General features: G+C 43.0%; 1 protein-coding gene across 1 annotated transcript; it reads left to right on the top strand.

Moving 5' to 3' along the window:
• The first annotated feature begins 2090 nt into the window (after positions 1-2090).
• Positions 2091-9464, top strand: guca1b (guanylate cyclase activator 1B). The gene is made up of 4 exons (XM_079490578.1): positions 2091-2750; positions 3761-3910; positions 5292-5406; positions 8844-9464. Exons 1-4 carry the CDS (start codon positions 2547-2549, stop codon positions 9011-9013), a joined length of 639 nt encoding a protein of 212 aa, XP_079346704.1. The 5' UTR covers positions 2091-2546; the 3' UTR covers positions 9014-9464.
• Positions 9465-12500: the final 3036 nt, after the last annotated feature.

Below are 12500 nucleotides of genomic sequence, written 5' to 3'. Positions count from 1 at the left end.
AGCGGCCCTTTGGGGGCAGCAAAATTTGTTAATCAATAGTAACCATATTTGTTGCTCATATCTGAGCTATTTTTGAGAAATCTTGAAAATGTGTGCAAATCTTTGAATATATTTTTAAAGCAAACATTTTAACTATTTGCTTCTGGGGGTCCCTGGCTGGAACCAAATATTTTGAGATGGGGGTCTGCGGCCAAATACATTTCATTTTGAGGATCAAATGCATGATCTTCACTCAACCGAAGATCACTTATCTCTAACAGTACTTAGCCTATAGCCGAGTACATTTATCTTTACTCTAACAGTCCATTTCACTTTAGTCAGAAGTGCTTTTTAATACCTTTCTTGGTTCAATATTTGTAAAACCTGCCATCATTATATGTTATAAATTATTTATTTTTGATTATGTTCAAAGTCCCATTTGAGCTTGGGTTTATACAATATGGTGGTGCATCGGGTGAATGCCTTGTGTATTATCATCACTTTACCCACATATAGCTGATAGTCTTGTAGATATGAACTAGCCTATAGATTATAGTTACTGGGGGGGCAGCTTAATGTAAAGATGTTAGTGTGTATCTCTGTGTTCAGTTACAACACAGGACGTACGGTACGTACGTGAGTCATCACGTTGATCCTCATCCCTCACACGACCTTCAGAGTACTTTATGATCCTCATAATCAGCTGAATGACACACACTGCTACACACACACACACACACACACACACACACACACACACACACACACACACACACACAAACACACACACACACACACACTTTCTTTACATTCCTCTCAATTTATCTGTGTACGAAACAACATGCAAACTAATCACACTGCAATGCAATCCCAACAGAAACACAAACATAAAGAAAAGCAAATAGCACTCTAAAGGAAGATGGTACATACATTCACCAGATAAGGTGTGGTTTAGACTCTTTCCTGTCCAATGGAAACTCAAATAACAGCTAACAGGGTGTGGTGTAGACTCAGATCAAACACATAGCATCGAAACTTGTTGTTTTCACTACTTTTGTACTACACTCTTGTATGATGAAGTACAGCGTTAATTTACAAAAAAAAGGTTAAGACAGCAACAATATCCTCCATACATGTATGAACCCCCTGACAAAATTTGTCTATAAAATATACATTTATCTAAATAATAAATAATATAGATTAGCATTATCTGACCCACATTGGCCCCATTTACATGCAGAAATTCATTCGGAATGAATGGATTCATTCCAGTCATCAGAATAAAAATGCTCACGTAAACACCTCAATTGGAATAGAATATCCCATTCCGAATGAATTTTCATTCCGGTCTGGAGGGGTGGTATACCGTTTGAATCGGTATAGATCACCATATAAACACTTTATTCCGAATGCTACTGGAAGTTTGGAATACATGTATTATTTTACACATGTCTGCCCTTATTAGACTATAGTGCTTTATGCCCATGTCCAAGCAGGGATGGCCATTTGGAGACATTTTATGTGCGCAGAAATGTGCTATTTTACCCATTAGCACATTTTATTATGGGGGGAAAAAACTGGTGTATTTGTATTTTTCTATTTACAAACCCATCGGCGAATTACAGTGCCATTGCCAATTGCAGTGTATGGGTGTATGGATGCTGTGTTTTTTATTTCTGGGTTGTTTTAATATGGTTGTAGGGACTGCGTTTCAAAATATATTGTTATTTTATTTATCAGATAATAGCCGCCCGTTAGTGTTTGTCGGTTATTCATGTCTTAAGGGATAACGGTTGGGTATGGGTTGGCCATCTCTCTAGTCCAAAGTTATATTCCGAATGGTCATGTAAACAATTGAGGAATAGGAATACTTGTATTCAGGTTCCATGTAAACAGTTGGGTATGAATCTCTGTCCGGAATGAATTCATCCATTCTGAATACATTTTGTGCATGTAACTGAGGCCACTGATCCTACCAGGATGCCTGGCCAACTGTTGACCAGGTGTAGCTAATCAGTGCTGATTACACCTTAGCAAAGACTGCGCCCTGTGGATATGTCTATATAGCGTTTGGTTTGAGTGTCATCGCCACAGATTGACCAATTGACAGATTGACCAATCCAGAGCCATGCTCCTCCCATCCTGGTTTCCCAGAACTCTCAGGAACACCCTGAGCAAGACCCTGAGCCGGAACCTGGTTCTGGACATTGTTTACAGAACGCAGGCAGACATACATGCAGGGCCCGATGGGAACAAGACAAATCCTGTATGATCTATCTGTCCACTAATAGATGTTGACAGATTATATTCTTCTAATCCTCATTAAGCCATGTGGTAATAATACTGCTTTGTTGTAGCGTCCACTCCCTCAGTGGACAACTGCAACGTAGAGAAACCATATAACATCATCTGTTCTTTAGTTAAAAAGTTTTGAAAACGTTTGTCCGGTATAGCAAATGGAACACGACCTCATGGATGTTATGTAGGGGGCCACAATCTAAATCTAAAGAGTTTTAATGTGAGAGACAAAACTTCACGGGAGTTTCTTTGGCGTTTATTTTGGGGCGATGGGAGCGCGTCTCACTGCGGACTTCAACCCGGAGAATGAGATCGACGTGGCCGAGCTCCAGGAGTGGTACAAGAAGTTTGTGGTGGAGTGTCCGAGTGGGACGCTGTTCCAACATGAGTTCAGGAGCTTCTTCGGAGTCACCGACAACCCCGAGGGAGCAGACTACATCGAGAACATGTTCAAGGCCTTCGACAAGAACGGAGTGAGTTAGGATTTAGTTTAGTTTTAGTTTTATGAACATTCATTTATAGTGAATTGTGGATTTATGTTTTATGAACATTCATTTATAGTGAGTTATGGATTCATGAGTTAGTGTACACGCAGGTTGGAATGGTTCGAGGAAAGTGTCAGGTGTGATGTGTGTTAGGAAAGTATTGATGAGACCAGCTATGTTGTAATATGGTTTAGAGACAGACAGCTATGTTGTATGGTTTAAAGACAGACAGCTATGTTGTATGGTTTGGAGACAGACAGCTATGTTCTATGGTTTAGAGACAGACAGCTATGTTGTATTGTTTAGACTGAGGCCTCACTCACACCTTTCGATCTAGCATACAACATTGATGCATGCTAGATGTAAAGAAAGGGTTTGTTTACATCTTGCCCCAATGCATTTCCAATGGAAGTCACATGGTTTGACACAACATTTGTGTTGTATGGCTTTCGGCTGTGTTTCGACTGCCCCCCACCCCCTCATACAACACAAATGTTGTGTCAAACCATGCGACTCCCATTGGAAATGCATTGTGAGCTTGCATCAGTCAATAAGTCTCATGCATCAGCTATACATCAATCTGTTGTGCATGTGTGAGTCAGGACAGACAGCTATGTTGTATGGCTTAGAGACAGACACCTATGTTGTATGGTGTATAGCTACCCCAGAGTTAGTGTCGATTGTCAAAGTGTCCTTGAGCAAGAAGCCCCTATTGCTTCCGATGTGCAGGTTGGTGGATGCATGGTTTCCTCCACCATCGGTGTGTGTGAATGTTTGGACATGCACAGTGGAGGGATAGTGAGAATATCAGTAGAAGGATGCTGAGGTTGGAACTGCCAGGCAGGAGGCCTAGAGGAAGACTAAGAGGAGATTTATGGATGTATTGAAAGAGAACATGAAGTTAGTTGGTGTGAGAGAAGAGGAGACAGACAGAGGACATGAAGTTAGTATTCTAACAGGACAACACTATAGATTTAATATTAAATGTCTTCCAACAGGACAACACCATAGACTTCCTGGAGTACGTGGCAGCGTTGAACCTAGTGCTTAGAGAGAAAATGGAACACAAGCTGAAATGGACGTTTAAAATGTACGACAAGGACGGCAGTGGATGCATCGACAAAGATGAGCTCCAGGAGATTGTGGAGGTGAGAACTATTAACCACATGAACCCCCAGCATCCCGTACTGTTCACAGGGAGAGAACAGCAGATCTACAAGCTCAGAATTATTCACCAGCATCAGAGAGAGAATAGCATGGCCCAGGAAATGATTCTCCGTTCATTTTCCTCATAGACATTTCAGAAAGTATTTATTTAAAGACGTTTACGCCGCGGACAAAGCCAACTCGAGTCGTGACAAATCATGACAACAAACACATTTTTTTGGGCCGAACAAATAATTAGAAAGAAGAAAAAAACGGCAGGTTACACTTGCACTTTTTTTGTTGTTTTTCTTCTTTGTAATTATTTGTTTGGTCCAAAATATTGTTTGTGTTGTCATGAGTTGTCACACTCGAGTTGGCTTTGTCCGCGGCGTAACCGTCTTTAAATAAATACTTTTTGAAATGTCTATGGGAAAAATGCATTGGGATTAATTTCCTGGGCCATGGTAGGGACTGCGACACTCTATTATAGTCCAGTTTTGGGTGAAGAGGTGGCCACCGGTGGTTAGTAAAAACAGAGAGATGTGTTGTGTAAGCGGTGACCACCGCGGCGTGATGTCATGATGTAGTTTTCGGTAGTCACTTCTTCACCGAAAACTGGACTATGAGTATAGGCCTTAAGTAAGCAAGTCAGAGAGACTTATTGTCAGTATCAGCCTGACAATAAGCATCAGTATCAACGCACGCACACGCACACACCGTCTACATCTACAGGCTGCAGATAGCGTGTCATAATTGCGACTGCAGGTCGCATTTACTATGAAATTGTGCATTTCCGCCAGTCAAAGTTGTTTGGTTGGTTGGTCACCCCGGGCATGACCATATATGGTCATGCATCACGTGACATCATTGGAGATTCCATGAAGCCCATATGGGAATGCCCATATTATATATGGAGATCCCATCAATATTGGCCAGTAACTCTACATCTGACCTCAAACCCTTAGATCTCCATATGGAGCTAACCTGTTCTGACATTCCATATGTCGATCCTTCCCCATCCATCCTTCCTCTTTGATGTTTCCCTTTTGACTGATACCTGTCCATTTAAACTCTAGACGGACGTACCTGCCCCAAAGTTATTAGTGCAGCCACGCCCAGCGGCGTTGATCTGACAACATCAAACCCTGTACACTCAAGACACGCTCCATATATGGCCAGTACAGAATTCATTCCATATGTTGATCTGACCCCCCACGCCAAAGCGCCAGCGCTCGGTCAGCAGTCTGATGTCACCCAGGCGGACCTGGCGACCTCGCCCTCAGGCGTCTTACTGGTGTGTGTGTGCGTGTGCGTGTGTGTGTGTGTGTGTGTGTGTGTGTGTGTGTGTGTGTGTGTGTGTGTGTGCGCGTGCGTGCATCATAGAGTATCTACAGGTTAAAGATAGCGTGTCACGGGGAGTTGGATGAAGACTCCCAGAGGATGACTCCAGACAAGGTGGTGGAACGCATCTTTCAGATCGTGGACGAGAACGGAGATGGTGAGTGTTTGTAGATCTGTGAAAACACAGATGGTGAGTGTTTGTAGATCTGTGGCTTTCACAGTGGGTGCCGTGGCTGCCTCAGAATACTGTGATAATATTTTACCCTTTACTGGAGGTCCTAGGCCCTAAAATGACCCCATGAGGAAGCGTTGACCTTTACTGAATTGCTTCAGTTTCAGGTAATTTGACCACCTAACTTCAGATTTGGGCACCCTAACATGTGGTCTTTAAGTGGTGTGCCTGTGGTCATCTTAGTGGCTAGGAGGTCCAGTGAAAGGCCTACATACTCTCCCAAGATGGAGGAACAACATTTTACAATCTGGGAACCCTAGGCCTTTGTATGGCTACAGTGCGACTGGTTCAATCCTACCCTAAATCTAGGCCTAAGACGTGACACCTCAAAGTGGGGTACATTGCATCCACTGGTCAATCCAAGGGCCTACCACTCCACTCTCTTGATATGTTCTTTCCCAACTCTTGGCTGGTAATCCAGTCTGGCAGTGTGCCGCGGGTTCGACTCCCGATCCCGACGGCCTTTACTGCATGTCCTCCCCCTCTCTCCCCATTTCCTGTCAGCCTACCGTCTGTCCCTCCATAAAATATATAAAATAAAGGCGAAAGCCACAAAAACAAAACATTAAAAGAAATATATTTGGAATTCATCAATGTCACTTCAGATTAACCACTTAGACCCTCTATTCCAGTGGTTTTCAACCAGTGGTCCGGGGACCACCAAGTATCAAGGTTCAAGGTTGTCTTTATACGTCTCCCTCAGGAGAAATTTGTCTTGGAGACAGAGTCACGGCTGCATCTATTTTTTTACAGTCTATGGGCTGCATACATATACACATTCACAAAAAATAAAAACACCATGAAACACAAAAAAAAACTGATATTGCACACATTCCCTTGATAAAGTGCATCTAATCAGTTATGGTTGCCATTTAGCAATCTCTGATTAAGCATTTTAATTGACAGAGGAACAAATGAGTGCTTAAATCTATTATACTCACACCGTGGAGATCCCCATGATCTTCCCAGCCATATTTGCTAGCCTAGCAATTTGAGATTTAAATCTTTCCCCCTGAAATACAATGTGTGTCACGAGGAGAACTAACAGTAGTTTCCATCGCAACAGATTGAAAATAACTTCATACTTGACATGTAACCACTTGAACCCCAGCATCCCTATTCTAGCTGGGGGATCATTCACCAAAAATAGCTGAAAAAAGCTTGTAGATCAAGCTGCTTTTTAGCGGTTTGGTGGTCCGTCTTACTATAAGTATAGAGCACTGGTTTTCAACCTTTTTCATATTACATATCAAGGCCCATTATTTATTCAGCATTTGAGCCACGGACCACCATTTGATGAGATTTAGCCTGTCAGACCCAAAACTAAACAATATTTTGTTATCGTGGGATAAGATTTTGGACACAATTCCATGCTTTATTGATGTTGGTACCATAGTAGAGATGACAGGCAAACGTTGATCAAAACAATTCTTCTACATTTCTCTAATTGTCTAGAATTCTTGGAAATTAAGTAATGCAGATGATTAACTTTAATTTAACTCTTGAGAGCGTGGACCTATAGGGGTCCATTTGGAGGTTTCATTTTAAGCTCTCAAGAGTTAAAAATCTACCGTAATAAGGGTCCATTTGGTTACCACCTGTCCATCATTTCTCCGGGGAGACCACCTGGAACCTCCTCTAGGACCACTTGAGGAGGTACTGGACTTGAGCCCTGAGCATGCTGTATAGGACCAGAGCTGGCACACGCATGTTACAACCCTATGTTCAAAGATACATCAGCGTCTAGACTTTCTTCGAAGGCTTTTCAGAGTCTGTGTAAATATTATGTTGACCTTTTACAGGGGTCTATAGTATAGAATCTATCTTGAGGTATGGTATGTCCAGCTGGTTTGGCAACCTAACTGTTAATAACTCATTCGCCGCCAAGACCGCCGTCTGGTAGCTTAATTGTGTGCTCGAAGGGTGTTGGGTGAAATCAGCCCTCAGCCATATCTGTCAGTTATGAGTTTCAAAGCATGGGCAGCCGTTTCTCATTCCAGAGAGGCGGTTTGACCATGTCCATGTGGACCTAGTGGGCCCACTTCCCCCGTCCCAAGAATTCACTTACCTCCTCACTATGGTGGACAGGACCACCAGGTGGCCGGAGGTGGTTTCCCTGAAATCTATTACAGCATCGGAGGTCGCCCGGGCGTTCATCTCCGGCTGGGTGACCCGGTTTGGCAAGCCATCGGATCTCACTTCGGACAGGGGAGCCCAGTTCATTTCTGAGCTGTGGAGCACCGTGGCTGAGAGACTGTGGGTGAAACTCCATCGTACTACAGCGTAAAACCTGAAAGCCAATGGTATGTGTGAGTGTTTTCATCGCTCCATGAAAGCTGCTCTCCACGCCACGCTCACAGGCGACAACTGGATCGACCGTCTCCCATGGGTCATGTTGGGCCTGCGTTCAGCACCTAAGGAAGACCTGCAGTCCTCTTCGGCCGAGCTGGTCTTTGGCCAACCGCTGAGGGTCCCTAAGGAGTTTCTCCCTGGGTCCTCTGGTCCTTGAGCCACCATAGTTAACCGGTCTGCTTTCCGGGACACGGGTATGTTTGCCCCGGTTCCTACACACCACTGCCTTCCCCAGTCTTACATTCCGAAGGACCTCATGGCTGCTAGCTACGCGTTTATTCGTCATGATGCCCACTGTTCTCCGCTGCAGGCTCCTTATGACGGGCCCTTCTGTGTCCTCAAGACGGGCCCCAAGAACTCTGTAGTGGACATGGGGGGGAATAAGCAGCAGATTTCAGTTGATCGGCTTAAGCCTGCGGTCCCAGACGAGCCGGTGGAGCCCCACGCCGGGGTCGGCCACCCAAATCTGCCCCTGTCCCTCCAGCCATTGTGACTCCTGCCTATCCCCCAGCAAAGCCTCAACGTCGGCGGGGACGTCCCCCTGCCACGTTCCCTGGCACTGTGAGATACAGTCGTTTATGGTCGTGCGGTCAGACCTCCTAAAAGAGACTAAAGACACTGGGTGTACTGTTTAGGGTTTTTTATAGGGGGGGGAGTGGACACTAGATGGAGGTGTCTCACCTCAGAATGGACACTGATGGGTGGTAATGGGTGGGGAAGTGATACAGTATAAGGAAGTACCTTTACCTGTGTGTGTGTGTGTGTGTGTGGTTTGAATTTGTTTGGAAGTAAAGTGCAGAGACTCCCTATACTATGTCTGCTCGTCTCTTTTATCAGCTTCCACAATGTTACATATGTTATATTATAATGCATATATTATATCAAATATAATACAGGTAAATAGGCTACTTACTGTATATGAATACAGGTGTTGCCTTGAGCATTTGGCTAGTCTTTTAGTGTGCAATTAATTGCAGAGATTAACTGTAGTCGGCCATCCCATCCTGTAGGGGAGCTGTCTCTGGAGGAGTTCGTCGACGGAGCCAGAAGTGACGCGTGGGTGATGAGTCAGTTAAAGCTGGATGTCAACCCAGTCGACTGGATGCAGGGCCGTCGCGCCAGGAAGCAAGAGGCTACGACATCACAAGCCCAGGACAAACAGGAAGCCAATGCGGAATAAGTGTCTTAATGTCCAGCTGCAGTGACCTTTATTGTGAAATGTCCTATTAAAACCACCTTTATTGTGAAATGTCCTATTAAAACAGAGCCTGCGGTTGTGTGTCTCAGCCAATCACATGTCTCAGCCCACTGCCCTGTCCAGGGGTGTAGTGGTTTTGGGGAATTGGTTTAGTTTTTTGTTTCCATATTACGTTAACGTAATGTTTTCATTTTGTTGCATTGACGAAGACTGACAGAAACATTACTTACATTACTTAAGGATGTAACTTTTGCTCATGCTCATAAAGTACGTGCTCTGTGCTCATAGTGTGCTCAATGCTTGGGTCCTGGGTGGAAGGATGATACTGATCAGTTAAATTGTGTTTTGATTACTTAAGAAAGTTACATTTTGCCTAAACGTAATCCAGAAATTTGATGTGTGTTTTTCACCAATAAAGGATGGTTGTACCGTGTCAGTGACCTTTCCATTAGATTCCTATAGTGTTAAAATTCTATGAACGAGTTCATTTTTGTCTTTGTACGTTGTCTGGTTCAGGAGAGATGAAATTCTGCATTTTCACCACTTGCGTGACATCGATTTAAAATGGTCACCAAATGAACGCCATGGGACATTAATTGACCTGGGCAACACAACGAGATCTTAGACACCATAAGGGTCCTTTTAGAGATCTGAACCAATTAATTTGGTTCAAAATTAGGCAGGGAAAAATTTATGGAACCGGTTCAACCCATATATTCAATAATGACCATATTATTTGCCAGCTGTGTAAGCTGTTGACTGTATTCCATTGAAGACAAGAGAAAGCCTTCCTGGCCAAAGCAAACATTGAAGGATTACGGCGTTCCACAAATCATACAGGTTACTTTTTGGGATGACAAAAACCCTTACGAGGGAATTCAACTTCTTTGTAGTACTGGGAGTGGAAACAAGAAATCCTCTAGTCTGCTGTCATATATGGTTTAATGCTGCCCCCTAGTGACAAGCCTACAGAAGACACAGTATACATGTAACCATGTGCAAACCTTTACATTATATTCATGCGAGTGTGAATGTGTTCTCTGTTCCTGTGCAAAAACTTTACATTTTATAAGTGGAGCAGTGAGAAACTGTTGTAATATTGGTTGTTTTCTCTCTCTCTCTCTCTCTCTCTCTCTCTCTCTCTCTCTCTCTCTCCTCTCTCTCTCTCTCTCTCTCTCTCCCCATTTGTTGTGTGTTAGCCTCAAACCTGTACTGTACAGTGTACACTCTAAATTAAGTTACAGGCCCGTAAAGGTCCATTTGGTTAATGGTTATAGACCTGCAAGGAAGGATCCTGTGTCACGGTGTGTGTCAAAATGGAACCCAAATGCAGGCAACACAGGCAGAGTAAAGTCAACACGTTAACGACCAATAATACATTATGGGAAAAAAGGCTTACATCAAAGTCAGGCAGGCAGGGGTCAAAACCATGAAAGCAGTCCAAAACAGGCAAACACATCCAAAGGGGCAGGCAGAAATAGCAAAGTCCAAAAACAGGCAGGAGGTCAAAAACCAAACTAAGAAAATAGTTTTACTATACTTTTGTTGTTGTTTTTCTTCTTTATAATTATTTGTTTGGTCCAAAATATTGTGTTTGTTGTCATGATTTGTCACGACAAGAGTTGGCTTTGTACAACGCTTATAAGGTCTTTAAATAAATACTTTTCGAAATGTCTATGGGAAAAATGCATTGGGAATTATTTCCTGGGCCTGGCGTCGTCATGAAAGGCGGCGGGAATAGAATGTGGGAGTGGCCAGCATGGCAACACGGTCTGTGGAGAGACAGACCGTGTCCATTTGGTTCCATTTGTACACTCAGAGTTACAGACCTGTATGTCCATTTGGTTTCCTTTGACCATGGACCTCCATCTGAAAAAATATTGTTTTGTTTATGTTTCAATATGACATTGGCAAACTTACCATAGTAGCAACCCCACTGACACCTTGCAGAGTGTCTGTTCATATAGAAACACAGACAGCAGTGTAGCAGAAGAGAATTAATTTCATCCTACAGAGACTTGAATTCATTTATTACACACCCCATGAAGCCTAGAATGCATTTATGTCACACCCCTTATGAAGCATTGCATTAATGTATTAGCATGAAGCATAGAATTCATTTATTACACACCCCATGAAGCATATAATTCATTTATTACACACCCCATGAAGCATAGAATTCATTTATTACACACCCCATGAAGCATAGAATTCATGTATTACACCCCATGAATGGAGACTTGAATTCATGTATTACACACCCCATGCATGGAGACTTGAATTCATGTATTGTGCTGGCTCCAGTATTTTATTTTCACACTTGTCATTGTTGAGCCACTAGGTGGTGCATGCATGTTGTATAACACTGTAGTCTCTGTCACTGTGGCCAACATTGTGCCTAATCAAGAGGAAATTAGGAACACCTGTACACCTGTACGCCAGTTCAGTATGCTCAGTTGTGAAATGTGAATGCAGACAGTAGACATTTTTGATCTCCACTCTGTATGTGATCACCCTATAGGATAACTGCTTGTAAGTTTGTACATTCCATTCTTTGCATATTCCATTCTTTGATAATTTGTTGATATTTGCTGACTTTGGCTACAGTTGTAACTTGTGAGCTACATTAGACACTGTACCCTAACTTTCTTACACCTGTTTGTGTATGGCATTAGCTGGTGTTGCATCAGCCAGGTATACAGCTTTTTGCTTATTGGGGTTGTATGTACTTAAAATTAAATTATACAGTATACATTATTTTCTGCATTGATGTTTAAACTCATGTCATGTATAATTTGTTCTGTTCAAGTCTTAAGACACATACACGGCCGGTTAAAGGGACATTTCACCGCTGGAAGAAACTGTAGTTACTCAATATTAATAATTTGTAGTAGAAGTAGATAACAGTAGCACAATTTGAAATTTGGCCATTTTCTATGGCCAGAAAAATAATGAAGTCTGTGTGTTTGACTAGGACTGGATTGCTGAATTCCTACAATGCCCATAATGCTTTAGTGCACTTCCCCTCTTTCTGGAGAGGGGGAGGCTGCATGGAGGTGTGACTTTGTAGTCCAGGAAAAAAAGTGAGACTATATTTTCATGACAGGTCATGAACATGGTGTCATGACTAAAACAAATTAAATAAAAACGTATTAAACACATAAAAACCCCTTGTGTCCTAAACATCCTTAAAATGGGTGGCAAGTGGTGAAGTGGCCCTTTTAGACTCGCCCGTGGCTTCCGTGTGCAATGATGGTTAGGTTAGGGTTTGGGGTAGGGTGTTATGGTTAGGTTAGGGTTTGGGGTAGGGTGTTATGGTTAGGTTAGGGTTTGGGGTAGGGTGTTATGGTTAGGTTAGGGTTTGGGGTAGGGTGTTATGGTTAGGTTAGGGTTTGGGGTAGGGTGTTATGGTTAGGTTAGGGTTTGGGGTAGGGTGTTATGGTTAGGTTAGGGTTTGGGGTAGGGTGCC

This window comes from Electrona antarctica (assembly GCF_951216825.1).
Source record: "Electrona antarctica genome assembly, chromosome: 2".
NCBI lineage: Eukaryota > Metazoa > Chordata > Actinopteri > Myctophiformes > Myctophidae > Electrona > Electrona antarctica.
Note: the sequence above shows the minus strand (reverse complement) of the source record. Positions and strands in the feature narration are given on the sequence as shown.